Raw genomic sequence first — 16,886 nt, 5'->3', positions numbered from 1 at the left:
CTAAAAACAAATAATTCCCTCCACACTGTCAAACTATTCACTAAATCTGAATTACTATTAATCTTCTTATCGTTTCTACCACCCATCTCCTCCCACTTATGACTGTATGGCTGTAACTTTGTTGCTTGTATCCCTACGATTTATATTGACTGTTTCCTAATATGATTTGACTGCTTATTTGTTCCCCATGACTATCATTAAGTGTTGTACCATATGATTCTTGACGAGTTGTCTTTTTATGTACACTGAGAACATATGCATCAAGACAAATTCCTTATGTGTCCAGTCACACTTGGCCAATCAAGAATTCTATTCTATTCTATTCTATTCTATTCTATTCTATTCTATTCTATTCTATTCTATTCTATTCTATTCTATTCTATTCTATTCTAATTCTAATACACTTAATTCTTAATCATATAGGGTTTACTCTACTACTCTACTCTACTCTACTCTACTCTACTCCACTCCACTCCACTCCACTCCATTCCATTCACAATCGTCGTGGCATCCCCGTGGTTGCGTGATCAAAATTCGGACGCTCGGCCATTGACCCATGTTTATGACAGTTGCAGAGTCCCAGGGTCACATGATCCCCTTTTGAAACCTTCTGACAAGCAAAGTCAATGGGGAAACCAGATTCACTTAACAACCATGTTACTAAATTAACAAGTGCAGTGATCCACTTAACAACTGTAACAGGAAAGGTCATAAAATGGGGAAAGCTCACTTAATAACTGTCTCACTTAGCAATATAAATTTTGGGCTGAATTGTGGTTGTAAGCCGAAGATTACCCCATCAACCCTCTTTACGTGAGTTTATTAAGTTGGAGACTTTTTGAAGGATTTGAAACTTTTCTTCCCAAACTTCTTGCTCCGTGAACTAATGTGCCATTTATGAAATCACAAAGCTGCTTTCTATCCCTTGATTGTTTAGACTTCTTCGTTTCATTTCTCAGCTTGCTCAAGTGTGCGGTGCGAACACCCTCCAAACTGATTAAATTGTGGCTGGCCTAATTTTTTAAGTGTTTTTAAGTGTTTTGTTTATTGTTTTTAATTAATGGGGCCAAATTTATATATGTATATTTTAACTGTATTTTAATATTTGTACTTGATGTTTTTACTTGGCTGTTCACCGCCCTGAGTCCTCAGGGAGAAGGGTGGTATATAAATTCAAAATAAAATAAAATAAAATAAAATAAATTAGGTTTTTCATATAAAAATTACTGTAAGTTCACTTCGGGGTGGGTTCTAATTTTTTTTACTACCGGTTCTGTGGGCGCGGCTTATTTTGTGGGTGTTGCTTGAAGGTCATGTGACTAGGTGGGCGTGGCTAGCTGATCAGAGTCATTTCTGGAAGGTTCTCGCACTTACGACCAGTCCTCGCACTTACGACCCAACTCATTTGTTTGCTTTTAACACTGATCAGCTGTAGGACGGCCCTTTGAAGCCCCGGCAAGAGTTTAAACAGTTTTTTTCCCTCTAGTCATCAGCTGGGACTCAGGAGGCAGCAATAAATTGGGGGTGGGACCAAATAAAAAGTAAGAATAACGTGGGGGTGGGTGGGGGGGAGGGAGGGGAGAACCGGTTTGGTGACGTTTGGTTCACTTGTTCTATATTGAGGCTAGTGTATTTTTTAAAATCTACATCCCATTTTCTTTTGGGAAGCTAATAGTAGTTAATATGTTATTTTTGTGTGTTTTGTTCATAGTGGTAATATTGATGTTTGCAGGGTAAAGATGCCATTTCTACCACTCGCCAAAGAGGCATTGCTTTTGATTGCATTTCTCAGAAGGATATAATACCTTTAAGTCTCTCAAGTTAGAGAGAGGCAGAATGCAGCATTTTATTATGTACTATATACAGGTAGTGCTCCACTTACAGCAGTCCATTTAGTGTACCGTTCAAAGTTACAACGGTACCGAAAAAAAGTGACTTATGACAGCTTTTCGCATTTACAACTGTTGCAGCATCCCCACGAAAAACATTCAGATATTTGGAAGCCCAAATTCCGGTCCCATTTTGCAAAATCTCTGGCATTCCCTATATTGTTCAATGCAATATGACTGGCTAGAAACTAGAGCAGTGATGGCTCACCTTTTTGCTGTCACATGCCAAAAGTGGGGGGAGTGCGGGGGATCACACACGCACATGTCCACACCCATAGTTCAATGCGCCCCAGCCCCCCCACTCTCAGCACATGATGGCCCGGTAGGCCTGTTTTTTGCCCCTCCCCAGGCTCCAGAGGCTTTCTAGGAGCCTGGGGAGAGCGAAAAGAGCCGGAGGCCCTCCCGGGGCCGGAAACAGACTGTTTCCTGACTTCCGGTAGAGCCAGAAGGCCTGAAAATTAGTTGGCTGGTTGCACGCTTGCACGCTGGAGCTCAGCTAGGATAATGCTTGCGTGTCCACCGATATGGCTCCATGTGCCATCTGTGGCACGCGTGCCATAGGTTCGCCATCACGGAAATAGAGGTTGCACTTCACACCCTAATTTTGGGGACTTAGATAGGACACCCACATGGCATGCTCAAAGGTTAGGGTTCACATGCTCTATTGCAGAGGTCTTCAAACTTGGCAGCTTTAAGACTTGTGGACTTCAACTCCCAGAATTCTCCAGTTGATGTCCATAAGTCTTAAAGCTGCCAAGTTTGAGGACCCCTGCTCTATTGAGACTTGGTTTAATCTTCTAATATTTTCTAAAAAACGAATTTCTAATTAACTTTTGAACAAACACAGTTGACTTTCACAACATAGTAAGCCAAGAACAATCAATATTATGACTTACGCAAGGTGTGAATCACACCTTACTCTAGACATGATTTGTCAGGATTTTCCTGAAAACAGTTTGCTCAGTTCAATTGTTCTCATATCCTCTGTGTGATCAGATACTGTTCATTCCAGTATTTGACTAGGTGGATCAGAACAGGAGTTACAAGGAAGACAAAAACTGCTTTTATTGAGACCGGCTGTAGTAACAGAAGGGGGCACGATCGCTCAGCAGTTAAAGACGCTGAGCTTGTCATCTGGAAAGCTGACAGCCAGGGTTCGAGACCCGAGTGCCGCATGACAGGGTGAGCGCCCATCCTCCCCTCAGCTCCTGCCCACCTAGCAGTAGGAAAGCATGCAAAAGTGAGTAGGTAAATAAGTACCACTTCAGTGTGAGAAGGTAACAGTGTTCTGTGTGCCTCAGCATATAGTCATGGTGGCCACATGATCACAGAAGTGTTTTCAGATAATGTTGGCAACTTGAGGGTGGGCGGGCGCTATGCCATCCTATTTAGCCATGTTTTCTAAGCCACGTGCATGCGTGCGAGCTGTGTGCGCGAGCAAAGTGCATGTGCAGCGCATTGCGCTCACATTTTTGGTGGGTGGAGAACCGGTGGTAAAATTACATGAAACCCACCTCTGGTTGGCTCCCTCAGCTAAGAAACAGAGATGAGCACCGCCTTCTAAAATCAGAGATTAACTGGACAGCAAAAATCTTTACCTTTTATAGTAACAGAATCGAACAGTCTGATGGTGCTGTACCACTTTCTCCTCCTCATTATTCAGCGATATAAAGGTGTCGGTCTGAATTGCATCTAATAGACGAGGATCTCTGCAGCTCAGGGTTGAACTGTAGAGTCGTCGGTGCTCTCTGAGCTTGAGGATTTGCAGGCGTTTTTATGACCCAGCTAGGTAACATTATCAGTGCAAGTGAGTGTGGGGTTTGCTCCCTGTTTATAAACATTTATGTAGAAACAGCACTTGCTGCTTGGTGGAAGTTCATCTGCAGATGTATTCCAGTGCTTTCTGAAACATCTGATGCCCACATGTGGTTTCAATAGAAGAGAATCTCTGGAGCTGTGCGGTGAACTGTGGAGTCCTAGATGCTCTCTGAGCGGGTGATTTGCAGATTTCATGACCCAACTAGGTAACATCATCAGAACTAGAAGGGAGTGGGATTTGCAGAGAGGAGGAGGAAAAGGATGAGGACTGTGGGGTCCTTGGTGTTCTCTGAGCTTGGTGGTTCACTTGGCAAGACGTTTCATGACCCAACTAGGTAACATCATCAGTGCGCTTCTGAATATTATCAGGACATTCTTGACTTTTTTAAAAAAATCTTCCTCCTCACTTTCTTACTTTCTACACCTGCTAAGTCCAACTGACCTCCATCTTTTCTTTGGGTAATAGGCAGCATCTCCAGGGGCTCAGGAGCTTAAGGACCACTTAACTTCTACCTCTCAGTTCTGCACCTGCTTAATCTCCCTCTGCCTCCTTGAACAAAATCTTGGGACTTACAGATAAAGGTATTTGTGTCCCCGACTTCTTAGAATTCCTTTTTTCCTTCATTATCCCATAGAAGACAACCCCTGCTTCTCTATCACATTCCATAAGGGCAGAGCGCCATCTAGTGGGGGTCTTTGGAAAACCCCTTGAAGATTGAATTCATTCGTTTTACATCCCCAGGTTCAACCAGCCCCCAGCATCAACCAAATGAAAGTAACTTGTGATAATAATAGAATAAATAAATATAGGTTAAAAACCCAGTGTTCGTCCACACTGCAGAATCCAATGCTTCTTTCCATGCATGTTTTCTGTAAAGGATTCTCAGTGCATTAGTGCAAAATTAGTGTACCTCCTTTTGGTACTCTGTGAGAGCAAAGATATTTCAAGAAGCCAAAATCCAATTTTGCAGACTTCAGGTCTTTTCCCAAGGTGCAAAATCCCCATTCCAAAGCCTCTGTTCCAAAGCCCCATAGTTCATTGGTGTGTCTCCAAACAAACAGCCTTCTGGATTGGCCGTTCTCGTGAGGATGGCATTGAAATGAAGCTACTTTAACACCAGTAGAGCTAAGGATGATTTGATACAGTCTCATTCGTGGGCTGGAGAAAGGCTTCTCTAATGAGATCCAAGAAACACTCCTCCTTACTCTCGTGTCCAAAAGACTTTGGATAGTAACAAATCTCCCTCGAAGTTACAAGTTTGGGTCCGTTTCTCCCATCTCAAAGGAAGGCAAAATGTAATCGTGGCTCTTGATCGGCCAGCTGCTGCTCGACGTCTTTTGGGATCGGATTGTGCCATAAACTGGAAAGAGAAAGGAACAATTTTAGGCACTTGAAGAATGGTACTCACTACTGCCATTTGCAGCAAAGCAAAGACCCTTTGCTTTAAAGTTCTGTTTTTATCCAGACAATCAATCAATCAATCAATCAATCAGAATAGAGCTGGAAGGGACCTTGGAAGTCTTCTAGTCCAATCCTCTGCTCAAGCACGAGATACCATTTCAGATAAGCGACTGTCCAGTCTCTTTTTTAAAATCTCCAGTGATGAAGCACCCATAATCTTTGAAGGCAAGCCGTTCCACTAGCCAATTGTTCTCACTGTTGGGAAGTGTGTCCTTAATTCTAAGTTGTATCTCTCCTTGATTAGTTTCCATTCATTGTTTCTTGTCCTGCCCTCTAGTGCTTTGGAGAATAAATTGACCCTCCCTTCCTCTTTGTAGCAGCCCCTCAAATCAGGGGTGAAATCCAGCAGGTTCTGACAGGTTCTGGAGAACCGGTAGCGGAAATTTTGAGCAGTTCAGAGAACCGGCAAATACCACCTCTGGCTGGCCCCAGAGTGGGGTGGGAATGGAGATTTTGCAATATCCTTCCCCCAGGAGTGGGGAGGGAATGGGGATTTTGCAGTATCCTTCCCCTGCCATGCCCACCAAGCCACCCCCACCAAGCCACACCATGCCCACCAAGCCACACCCACAGAACCAGTAGTAAAAAAATTGGATTTCACCACTGCCTCAAATACTGGAATACTGCTATCATATCATATAAATATATATCCTATCCACAAAATGATAGAAATAGCTGTCCTAGCCCTGACTTGGGTGCATATTTGGAATTCTTTTTGCACTGCAAAGTGGCAGCTGAAGGAGGCAAAGACCTATTTAGGGCCATTTAAACACCAAGAAGAGTCATAAATTGTGAACCTGTTTTGAAAAAAAAGGGGAGGGAGACTATTACTGTTGAAATTTATTTATTAGTATTCAACCAAGGGGGACAGTCTATGTGTATTATTGTTACTTGTTTTCATACACATTTTTTTCTGGTTTTGAACTGTTTTTTTTTTCTTTTTTCTTTTTTTTGGGGGGATTTTGTATTTTAACTTTGGAAATAAAATTTTAAAAAATGTTTTTTTAAAAAAAGAAGAGTCACATTGGCATAGCGAAGGCACCAATCTGGAAATTGAGAGGCCAGGAGTTATAATTCAGCCCTGGGCATGAAGCCAGCTGGGTGACCTCAGGCCAGTCACTTTCTCCTAGCCCTAGAAAGGAAGCAATGGCAAATCATTTCTGAAACCTTTCCAAGAAAACTGCAGAGATTTGTCCAAGCAATTTCCATGAATTGGATGTGATTGAACAGAAGGAAAAAAACCCCAATTCTTAAAGAGGTTTCCCCCCCTGCTCCCTTTATCCAGCCATGAGTGCCTCCTAATCCTTGTCCTGTTTTTTTTTCCTGAGCTACCTTTACTTTACTTTTACTTTATTCAAATTTCTATACCGCCCTTCTCCTTTCGGACTCAGGGCGGTGAACAGCCAAGATAAAAACATCTATACAAAACATCACAGTTAAAAAATAAAGTTAAAATAATTTATAAATTTGGCCCATAATTTAAAACTTGTCAATTAAAATCAATATTAAAATTTTAAAACTAACCCTAAAATCAAGACAGACCGGCTAACTGGAAAAAATGAGTTTTTAGGGCCCGACGAAAAATCCGAAGGTCGGAGATCACTCGTATCTCTGGGGGTAGATTGTTCCATAGGGTAGGTGCCACCACAGAGAAGGCTCTCCTCCTGGGGGTCGTCAGCCGGCATTGTCTGGCCAACGGCACCCTGAGGAGGCCCTCTCTGTGGGAGCGAACCGGCCGGTGGGAGGCTATTGGTGGCAGAAGCTTTTTTAAAAAAATTTTAAAAGCATTTTTTCTACAACCTCTTCAGCTGAAAAAATGCTTTTAAAAGTAAAAAAAAAGCCTCTGATGATCGCGCGGCTCAGCTGGGCATTGTGGGGGGGGGAGGGATTTTTGCTACCGTTCTCCGAACGATCCCAGCTGAGTTGCCTGATCGGCAGAGGCTTTTAAAAGCATTTTTATTTACAATCTCTGTGGCCAAAGAGGTTGTAGAAAAAATGTTTTTAAAAGAAAAAAAAGCCTCTGACGATCAGGCAACTCTGCTGGGATCGTCAGAGGCTTTTAAAAGCATTTTTTTTACAATCTCTTCAGCCAAAGAGGTTGTAGAAAAAATGGTTTTAAAAGTAAAAAAAAAGTTGGCCACGCTCACCCAGTCACATTACCCCCCACCACCAAGCCACACCCACAGAACCGTTAGTAACAAATTTTACATTTCACCACTGCCCAAATCCTTTCCGATTCTGCTGCCAGCATTAATTCTCAGTTTATCATTGCAGGTTTTGAAATGATCATTGTAAGAATCTGCTAAACGTGATTTATTATAAGGACAGATGATGAACCCAATCAATGGCTTATTCAACAGATCATAGATAAAACAAACAACGGCTCGGCATTTGTGATTCCTGTGGCACCTGCTGTTCTCAGTTCCAATAAGTATGGCCAACCAGAAGCTTTTTGACTTATTAGGTGCTACCAAGGGTGTCCACAAGGGTAGTAAAAAAAAAATCAAGATGGCGGGCATGTAATGTAATCAAAGATCTGCCTCTTTTCATGTGGGATGCATATAAGAACCAGACAGAGCTCTGTACTATTCTGGTCACCATCATTACTTTTTGGACCCCATCTTGCTGACACCCTTGGATGTCTAATCATCACCATTCAAACGCCCCTTGTTCAACCTCAGTCCTCCAGATGTTTGGGTAGAGAACATTCAGGATTCTCAGCACTGGCTGCCCTGGCTGGAGTATTTAGGTGGGGCTGGAAGTCCACACATCTGGTGGGCATCCAAAAGAACTTTACTGGATTTCAACTAACAAAATTGGGATCCACTTCTTATTCTTGGCCGGATTTCAACTGGGTTGCAGCACTGTGCAAACTATACAGCAGGAGGATTAAGAAGGTCTTCAAAGGTTGAAGGTTGATAACTCAGCCTATTAATCCAATTTTGTTTAGAGGACTGAGAGGGGCTCTTACTACTCCTAGAAAGCTCACCGTATAGTCTGGATTCCAGGACATCGAAGAAGCTGCTTTGCCAACATGGAAGCGCCGTAACTTGTGATATTGTTATTGTCCAGACTAAAGAGAGGAGAGAAGAACAGAAGGGAAATTACTGATAGTTGTATCAAATTCCCCTTCCTAACAAAATCAAAGCAGCTTCGAGGTCTTAAGGTACTCACTCCAGAATCTTCATCCTTATCATCCCAGGGAGAACCATGGTGAGTTCTTTGGCAGTTTCATCACCAAGTTTATTCCAAGACAAGCTGAAAAGAGCAAGTTCAGATGTGAGAAAGATTCTTATCCAAGAGGGCACCAGGGTAAGAATTTCTAGGCATCCCTCTGCTGCAATAGCAATAATAGCAACCAGGAGCATATCTGCTTTGTGGACTGCACTGGTGGGTCTGTTTCAGTGGTGGGTTCCTCCCGGTTCGGCCAAGCCGATAGCGGTGATGATATGACGTCACCGAACTGGTTCTCTTTGTTCGGGAGCTGGGTAAATTGCTGGGAGGCAGAGGCCAAAGGGTGGGGGCCAGTGGGTGGATGAGGCTACATTCGGTGTATAAGACGCATCTAAATTTTCACCCCCTTTTAAGGGGAAAAAAAGGTGCATCTTATACTCCGAAAAATACGGTATTTTGCCATCTCTGTCCTTTTTCGTTTCTTGTTATTTTTGATGTCTAATTTCTCATGTTTGGAATAATCTGTTAAATCATCCAGAGTCACTACGGTAGGAGTTCAGCAGCATATACATTTAAATAATAATAATAATAAGCAATGCAATCTCACACAATCTCTTCAAGGAAAGGACAGCAGCTGAGTCCGACAATTAGAGTTTTGGAAGCACGATCGCTGATACCACAGACCTTTAGTCTAAAATTTTAAAAAAGGAGAAAAGGATCACTATCTGTATTTCGTGGCTTTGTTTGCACAGTGCATACTTCATTTGCTTACTGAACTGATTCTTTTCCTTGGGTTGACCTGATATATTGAATCATGAACTATATTCCTAACCACCACATTAAAACACATAGTGGAAAAAAAAAACAAGTTTTAACCAAAGCTTAATGCACTGTTTTGAGTGCAGCAATAACGTCTGTAATTAACCCAGTTCACTGTCTATGGAGATTCTCAATCCTCGAGATTATAGTTGTTCCAAAACTGCTTTTTCAAAAGGCAAATGGACTTTCTTAGTTTTTTTTCCCTTGAAATTGTTTTGCTTCTCATCCAAGAAGTTTCTTCAGTTTTGAAGAACTTGGTTTTCAAGCAGTGGTGAAATCCAAATTTTTTTACTACCGGTTCTGTGGGCGTGGCTTGGTGGGTGTGGCAGGGGAAGGATTCTGCAAAATCCCCATTCCCACCCCACTCCAGCGGAAGGATACTGCAAAATCCCCATTCCCACCCCACCCTGGGGCCAGCCAGAGGTGGCATTTGCCAGTTCTCTGAACTACTCAAAATTTCCGCTACCGGTTCTCCAGAACCTGCTGGATTTCACCCTTGTTTTCAAGGGAAAAAAACAAGAAAGTCCATTTGCCTTTTGAAAAAGCACCTTTAGGACAGTTCACTAACAAAGAAAGCCGGTTTGGTAAAGTGGTTAAATGCCCAACAGATTGAAAACTGGGAGCCTATGAGTTTTAGTCCTATTTTAGGCACAAAGCCAGCTGGGTGACCTTGGGCCAGCCATTTTCTCTCAGCCCTAGGAAGAAGGCAATGACAAACCATTTCTGAAAAAATCTTGCTAAGAAAGTTGCTCATTCAGGCAGCTGTCAGAAATCAAGACTCACTCAACACACACATATACAGTATACACACAAGCACCCATCCACACAACAAACTGAGCCAAAGAATGCTATTCTATCTGTCTTCAGGTGAAATATTTTAGGACATGGGTTTCCGTTCTACCGAGGGCGGTTCGGAAGTGCGCACTCTGCACGTGTCATATGTGATTTTGGACCCTCAAAGCCTTCTGTGCATGCGCAGAGGGTCAAAAACAGGTTACTTCCTGGTTAAATGATATCCAGGCAGGTGGGCGGAGCCTCGCGCTGCCACCGCTACCGGTTCTCTGAACCATGCGCCATCGCTGCTACCGGTTCACCTGAGCTGGCGCGAACTGGTAGCATTTCACCCCTGCTCTACCCTTATCCTCCCCGTCTGTCTCTATATCTGACCCAGTTTGTCTGAATCCTTCCTAAACTGGTAGAGCCAAGAAAGTGGTTGGGGTGGATCCAGATCACAACAGATTAGATTTTTTCTTCCTGCAATTTGGAAAGTGAAACAACCTATTAAAATTATATAACGTGAGGCTAAAGCTGTGATAGTCTGCTACCACAGTTTTAAGCCACATTGATTTATGCTCCTTATAATATGGACAAGGTTAGTGCTTGGGTGCTTGGCCATGGTTTGTTTAACCATGTATAGTCATGGTCTGTTGAACAAGCTACAATGAGCTGGGTTCATACAGTCCATTAAACCACAAATGATTCACTTGAAAATCACAATTGACTTGTCCCCATCGTTACACTGAATCCAAACCAATTAGATTATTAAACCATTTAATTCATAAAATCATTATGACTTAAAACAAAGAACGCATCCTGCCTCTAGCTCTTCCCTTGCCTGAAACGGAAAACTTACTCAATCTTCCTGAGTTGTGAAGATTTTGGCCATGGTGTCATAAAGGACATCACACCTTTATCGCCAATGTTGTTTTCTGAAAAGCTGCGAAGAGAAAGCAAGAGAATCATGCAACAATCCCAAGCAAACAGAGCCTTTTAGAGGCAGTCCTCGAGTTACGATGGTAATGGAGCTTGTAACTCGTGATGGGCATAAAGCAGGTTGGCCATGTGACTGACCTGCTTTTACAACCTTTTCTGAGGCTATTGTTAAGCGTTTGTGTGGATTGCTTAAGGGTCAGTTTTGGCAAAAACTGGAAATAAAAACTGGTTTTACGCAAAATCATGGTAAATCATGATGACTTGATGATGGGACTCTGCAAACAGCCATAAACACAACCCTGTTGCCGAGTGGCTGAAGTTCAGTCATATGACCAGTGGGGAGCGCAATTGTCAGAACTTGAAATCCAGGCCATAAGACAGGTCCATCAGAGTTCCAAATGGTCACTAAGTTGAGGACTACTTGCAATACTTTGGGAAGAATGTTCTCCATCATTTACGAACGAGGAAAAGTTTTCAGGACTTTTTGTGGCTGGACCTCCTGTGTCACTTACTTGATTTCCTCTATCTGTGGACATTTGGCCAAGATTCCCACCAAATGGCTGAATCCTTCGGAATCCAACTGACAGTGAGAGAGGCTGTAGGGACACCAGAGGACATTTAGGTGGGAAAAAGAAAAATGCACTGCATTGCATTGCATACTTTTTGCAAGTTTGCCACACTGAGTAGGGGCCCAAAGCAGCGATACAAAATCAGGACAAGGAGTTCCTGGTAGCCTGTAAGATATTTGGATGTCATATTGCTTGGTATATATGTTTTTTATGTTATGGTTGAGCTAATAATGAAGGCTTAAAATCTATTTAGAATATTTTTCGGAGTATAAGCTGAACCTTTTTCTCCCAAAAAAGAAGATGAAAATCTGGGTGCATTTTATACTCCGAATGTAGCCCCGCCCAGCCTCACAAATGGAGATTTCAGAGGCTGAAAGAAGCCTCTGAAAGAAGCTTCAGAAAAAAAAGCCTCCAAACAGAGCTTCAGAAAAAAAACCTTTTTTTCTGAAGCTCTGTTTCGGAGGCTTTCAGAGGCAGAAAAAAAAAGCAAGGCACAGAGCTCACAACCAACGAACCTGTTGCTAAAATTCACCTCTGGAAACGGGCTGATTGGAGGTATTCCGGGAGCCGATCTACCCACCAATCAGCTTTTTTCTTATTTTCCTTCCCAAAAACTAAGGTGCGTCTTATACTCCGGTGTATTTTATACTCCGAAAAATACGGTATTTAGTGCTTATTGTCTGATCACTATCCTGACCCTTGGCAAAACAAGGATAAAGCAAATTTTATCTCTTTTCTCTTTGTTAAGCCTGAGTCAGAGAGCAAGAGAGCCACAGAAGGTTTATTTGATGCCATTAACACCTTTTGCTACACAGTTTGAAGGGTTTCCTTCCACAATGTAATACAAGGTAGAACAGCTTTACAGATGCAATATTCTTATCCTGGATACTTACTGGAGGACTTTCAAATGCTTCTTGAAAGGCAAAATTGGAGCCAGTTTTTCCAAAGTCTTATTTCCAATATTGTTCCAAGATAATCTAGGAGAAGGGGAGTGGATGTGTGAACTCTCATGGATTAAAAGAAGAATTAACATTGCCTAACAACTTCTTCCTGATCTGCAATGAAGGAATTCTACATTTAGCCATGTTACAAGAGGAAGGGCTACTCTGGGAGGCTTACAACAGTAGAGCATAACATTATTAAAAATGTAAATGTAACAATAATAAAAGAATGAAACAATGAAAATAAACAAGGTACAGCAGTATGAATGAAAAAATGGGCAGGGAGGGAGCAGGATGCGCAGAGAGGGGGGAAGGGGGATGCAATCATTCTAGTATTTGAGGGGCTGCCACAGAGAGGAGGGAGGGTCAAGCTATTCTCCAAAGCACCCGAAGGCCAGACAAGGAATAATGGATGGAAACTGAAAAGGAGAGATTCAACTTGGAAATAAGGAGAAATTTCATCACTGGAGGCTTTCAAGAAGAGACTGGACTGCCATCTGTCAGAAATGTTGTAGGGTCTCCTGCTTGGGCGGAGGGGGGGTGGTTGGACTAGATGACCTACAAGATCCCTTCCAACTCTAATCTGTAGTAGCTATTTCCAGTGATGGACTCTCCCAACGGACACCCAGGCCAACCAGCAGAGCCAGTCTTACGGAAGGACAGGAGAATGGGGACAGACCTCATTTTCCAACTATAGGTAGTCCCCAACTTACAACAGTTTTTTCAGTGACCGTTCAAAGTTACAACAGCACTGAAAAAAATTGACTTATGACCCTTTCCCCATACTTATGACCGTTGCAGCATCCCCATGGTCATGCGATCAAAATTCAGATGCTTGGCAAGGGACTCATATTTATGATGGTCACAGTGTCCTGGGGTCATGTGATCACCTTTTGCGACCTTCTGACTAGCAAAAATCAATGGGGGAAGCCAGATTCACTTAACAACCGTGTTGCTAATTTAACAACGGCAATGATTCACTTAACAACTGTGGGAAGGTAGGTGGTAAAATGGGGCAAAACTCACTTAGCAAGTAACAGAGTCGGAAGGGACCTTGGAGGTCATCTAGTCCAACCCCCTGCTCACGCAGGAGACCTACACTAGGGATTCGAACTGCCGACCTTTCCGATCGACAAGCTCAGCATCTTAGCCACTGAGCCACCTAGCCAGGTATCTCGCTTAGCAACAAAAATTTGGGGTTCATTGTGGTTGTAAGTTGAGGACTACCGGTAACACGTTTTACTAAAAGGCATCAGCTTTTGTGACTTACAAGGAAAGGTGTTAGCAGGCTCCTCATATTTTGTGACTTGGGTGGTGTCAGAATTAAAAGGATGGTCTTAAGAACTGCATAAACACCGGCCAAGCTAAAGGACAGTGTAAGGCTATCTCACTCATGAACTGGAGAAAAGATGATTAATAGCTTCCTGGAGATATAGCAAACATCGTGTCGCTGAGAAATATTTGTACTTTGTTAGGTATAAGTGGGGGGAAAAATGCTTTAAAGCAGGGGTCTCCAACCTTGGCAACTTTAAGACTTGTGGACTTTAACTCCCAGAGTTCTTCAGTCAGCTTTGGGAGTTGAAGTCCACAAGTCTTAAAGTTGCCAAGGTTGGAGACCCCTGCTTTAAAGAGACAAGCAAGGTGGGGGGTTGAATCCAGATTAACAAAAGGTGATTTACTTGAGTATTTCCAGCTTCTCACTCTCAATCAGACCTTCTGCAATCCATTGTCCTCCAGCCGAAGTGATGCTGTTGCAGGAAAAACTAGGAACAATTTGCAGGATGAAAAAAAGACGTCAGTTAGGACAACGTTTCTCAACCTTGATGGCTGGCTTGAAGATATGTGGATTTCAAATCCCAGAATTCTCCAGCTGGGGGTTCAGATCATCTGCCAGGGATTGAACTCATGGGCCCTTGGTGACTATATACTATGTCCAACCTTGACAACTTTAAGACCTGGACTTCAACTCCCAGAATTCCCCAGCTAGCTGTGATGGACATCCCTGTTATATAGTGCAGTGGTGAAATACAATTTTTTTTACTACCGGTTCTGTGGGCGTGGCTTGGTGGGCGTGGCAGGGGAAGGATACTGCAAAATCCCCATTCCCTCCCCACTCCTGGGAGAAGGATATTGCAAAATCCCCATTCCCTCCCCACTCCTGGGAGAAGGATATTGCAAAATCCCCATTCCCACCCCACTCTGGGGCCAGCCAGAGGTGGTATTTGCCGGTTCTCCAAACTACTGAAACTTTCCGCTACCGGTTCTCCAGAACCTGTCAGAACCTGCTGGATTTCACCCCTGATATAGTGTATTAACCTTAGAAGCTCTCCAGGCCCAATGGTCAGCAGTGCTTCAAGAAGGGCTATAGAGAGAATCTGTCTTTAGAATGGTAAACAATAGCAATAGCACTTAGACTTATATACTGCTTCACAGTGTGTAAAACACTAGGCTCTCTAAGTGGTTTACAGAGTCAGCCTCTTGCCCCAAACAGTCTGGGTTCTCATTTTACCAACCTCAGTAGGATGAAAGACTGAGTCAACCTTGAGCCAGTGAGGATCGAACTCCTGGCAGTCGGCAAAGTTAGGCTGCAACACTGCATTCTAACCACTGCTTCACCACGGCTCCCTATAGCCCAGCTTTCTTACATCAACTCCCCATTCAGCAGAAGTGGGTTTCACCGAGTTCTGACCAGTTCTGGAGAACCGGTAGCAGAAATTTTGAGTAGTTCGGAGAACCGGTAGTAAAAATTCTGACTGGCCCCGCCCCCATCTATTCTCTGCCTCCCAAGATCCAGCTGATTGGGAAGAAATGGAGATTTTACAGTATCCTTCCCCTGCCACGCCCACCAAGCCACATCCACAGAACCAGTAGTAAAAATTTTTGAAACCCACCACTGCCGTACAGGATTTCAACCCATAGAAAATCCTAAGGTTATGTACAAGTCCCAAGTAGGAATGGAACTAATTGCAGACATTCAAATATAGTTAACATGACTGCTTACCATTATCTAATTAATTTTTTTTCTTTTATCCTATTAAAAATTGCAATTCATTAACAATCCTTGAGTGCTATGGGTAATGCACTATTTTCTTAAGTTATAAAAGCAGGGGACCTGACAATGAGTTATGGATTATTTGCTCAATGACTTAAGTCGATAGGATCCATAGCTTTCAGCTGAATTGGAAAACGTGACCTGATTTATTAGAGCTACTGATGCATGCTTAACACAAAAACTGGAAGTAAGTATGAAATGGACAGTCTAGGGCCATGATGGCGAATCTATGGCACGCAGAGGTGGCACACAGAACCCTCTCTGCTGGCACGCCCCAGGACAGATCTCCGTGGCATTTCTTTCATGAGCTTCTCTTTCCCTGCAAACGACAAAACAGAAGCTCACGAAAGAAAAAGATCTTACCTCTTGCTGCGCTACCGGTGTTGGGATGCCCCGCCTCCCGCCGGCCAGCTGGTCTTCAAGTCTCTGCTGCGCACATGTGCGTGCATATTCACGCAGGCACATGTTCATGCATGTTTGGGCCAGGGGTGAAATCTTCTTACCTTCCTTACTGGCTCGGAAGTGCGCACGTAAAAAACACATTACTTCCTGGTTAAAACCAGGAAGTAATGATACCCGGGTGGGTGGGCAGAACTTTGCTCCACCGTCGTTACCGGATCGCCGAACCAACGGCCAAGATCACTACTGGACCGGGTGATCCGGTCCAATCCGGGAGCATTTCACCCCTGGTTTGGGCTTGCATGTGCATGCGGTTTGGACACTGGGTGTCTAAAAGGTTTGCCATCACTGGTCTAGGGAATGGAGCAAAATCAAGGTCACCAGCCTTGACCTTGCTGGTGTCAAAGAGGTCTTGATACCTCCTTCCTTGGGTTTCTGGTCAACTCTCAAGCAGAGCAAACTTTCCTTTTTAGTTTTGCTATTCCTCAGCAGTAACTATGCAGTCAGCCAGAGCAGGTGACCTGAAGAATCACAGAATCATAGCGATGGAAGGGACCTTGGAGGTCTTCTAGTCCAGCCCCCTGCCCAAGGCAGGAGCCCTTACACCATCTTGGACAAAGAGATGTCCAATCTTTTCTTGAAAACCTCCAGTGATGGAGCACCATCAACCGATCAACAGGAGGAAGTCTATGGAGATTCTCTGTGATTCAGGTCATGGTTGTCCCAAAAGTGCTTTAAAAAAAAAAAAGCAACTGGATTTTCTTTGTTTTTCCTTCTCATCCAAGAAGCTTCTTCAGAAGCGAAACGTCTTCAACGAAAACCAAAGAAAGTACAGTTGCCTTTTTAAAAAAGTATCTTTGGGAGGATCAACAGGAGCTTAGAAAGCTGTATATAATTATTGCCACAGGTTGGGTTCCATCACCAATCTGAGGAAGGCAGTGCCACAGGAAACTCTTGTCTTGTACCTTGTATGTCAATGAATACTAACGTGATCACTAAGTGCACCTCTTAAATTACGGGGATGACTTCTGCTTCCTTGGATTCAACCAT

At 43.3% G+C, this 16,886-nt stretch overlaps 2 protein-coding genes across 4 annotated transcripts in view; both read right to left on the bottom strand.

The window, feature by feature from the left end:
- Positions 1-4,935, bottom strand: part of CPNE2 (copine 2) — a 160,621-nt gene extending 155,686 nt beyond the window's left edge. For both annotated transcript variants that reach the window (XM_060681547.2, XM_087877007.1), the window contains exon 1: positions 3,488-4,935. In XM_060681547.2, the coding sequence (XP_060537530.2) occupies positions 3,488-3,545 (58 nt within the window). In that variant the 5' untranslated portion in view covers positions 3,546-4,935. The remainder of the gene's footprint in view (positions 1-3,487) is intronic.
- NLRC5 (NLR family CARD domain containing 5) overlaps positions 4,928-16,886 on the bottom strand; it is an 84,434-nt gene continuing 72,475 nt past the window's right edge. For both annotated transcript variants that reach the window (XM_034425499.3, XM_034425500.3), the window contains exons 40-47: positions 14,065-14,148; positions 12,338-12,421; positions 11,388-11,471; positions 10,796-10,879; positions 8,951-9,034; positions 8,344-8,427; positions 8,159-8,242; positions 4,928-5,068 (exon numbers count right to left, since the gene is read on the bottom strand). In XM_034425499.3, the coding sequence (XP_034281390.2) occupies positions 4,987-5,068; positions 8,159-8,242; positions 8,344-8,427; positions 8,951-9,034; positions 10,796-10,879; positions 11,388-11,471; positions 12,338-12,421; positions 14,065-14,148 (670 nt within the window). In that variant the 3' untranslated portion in view covers positions 4,928-4,986. The remainder of the gene's footprint in view (positions 5,069-8,158; positions 8,243-8,343; positions 8,428-8,950; positions 9,035-10,795; positions 10,880-11,387; positions 11,472-12,337; positions 12,422-14,064; positions 14,149-16,886) is intronic.

This window comes from Pantherophis guttatus, chromosome 11, assembly GCF_059756535.1.
Source record: "Pantherophis guttatus breed Tessera chromosome 11, ASM5975653v1, whole genome shotgun sequence".
Classification (NCBI taxonomy): domain Eukaryota; kingdom Metazoa; phylum Chordata; class Lepidosauria; order Squamata; family Colubridae; genus Pantherophis; species Pantherophis guttatus.
This window is presented reverse-complemented; position numbering and strand designations above follow the sequence as displayed.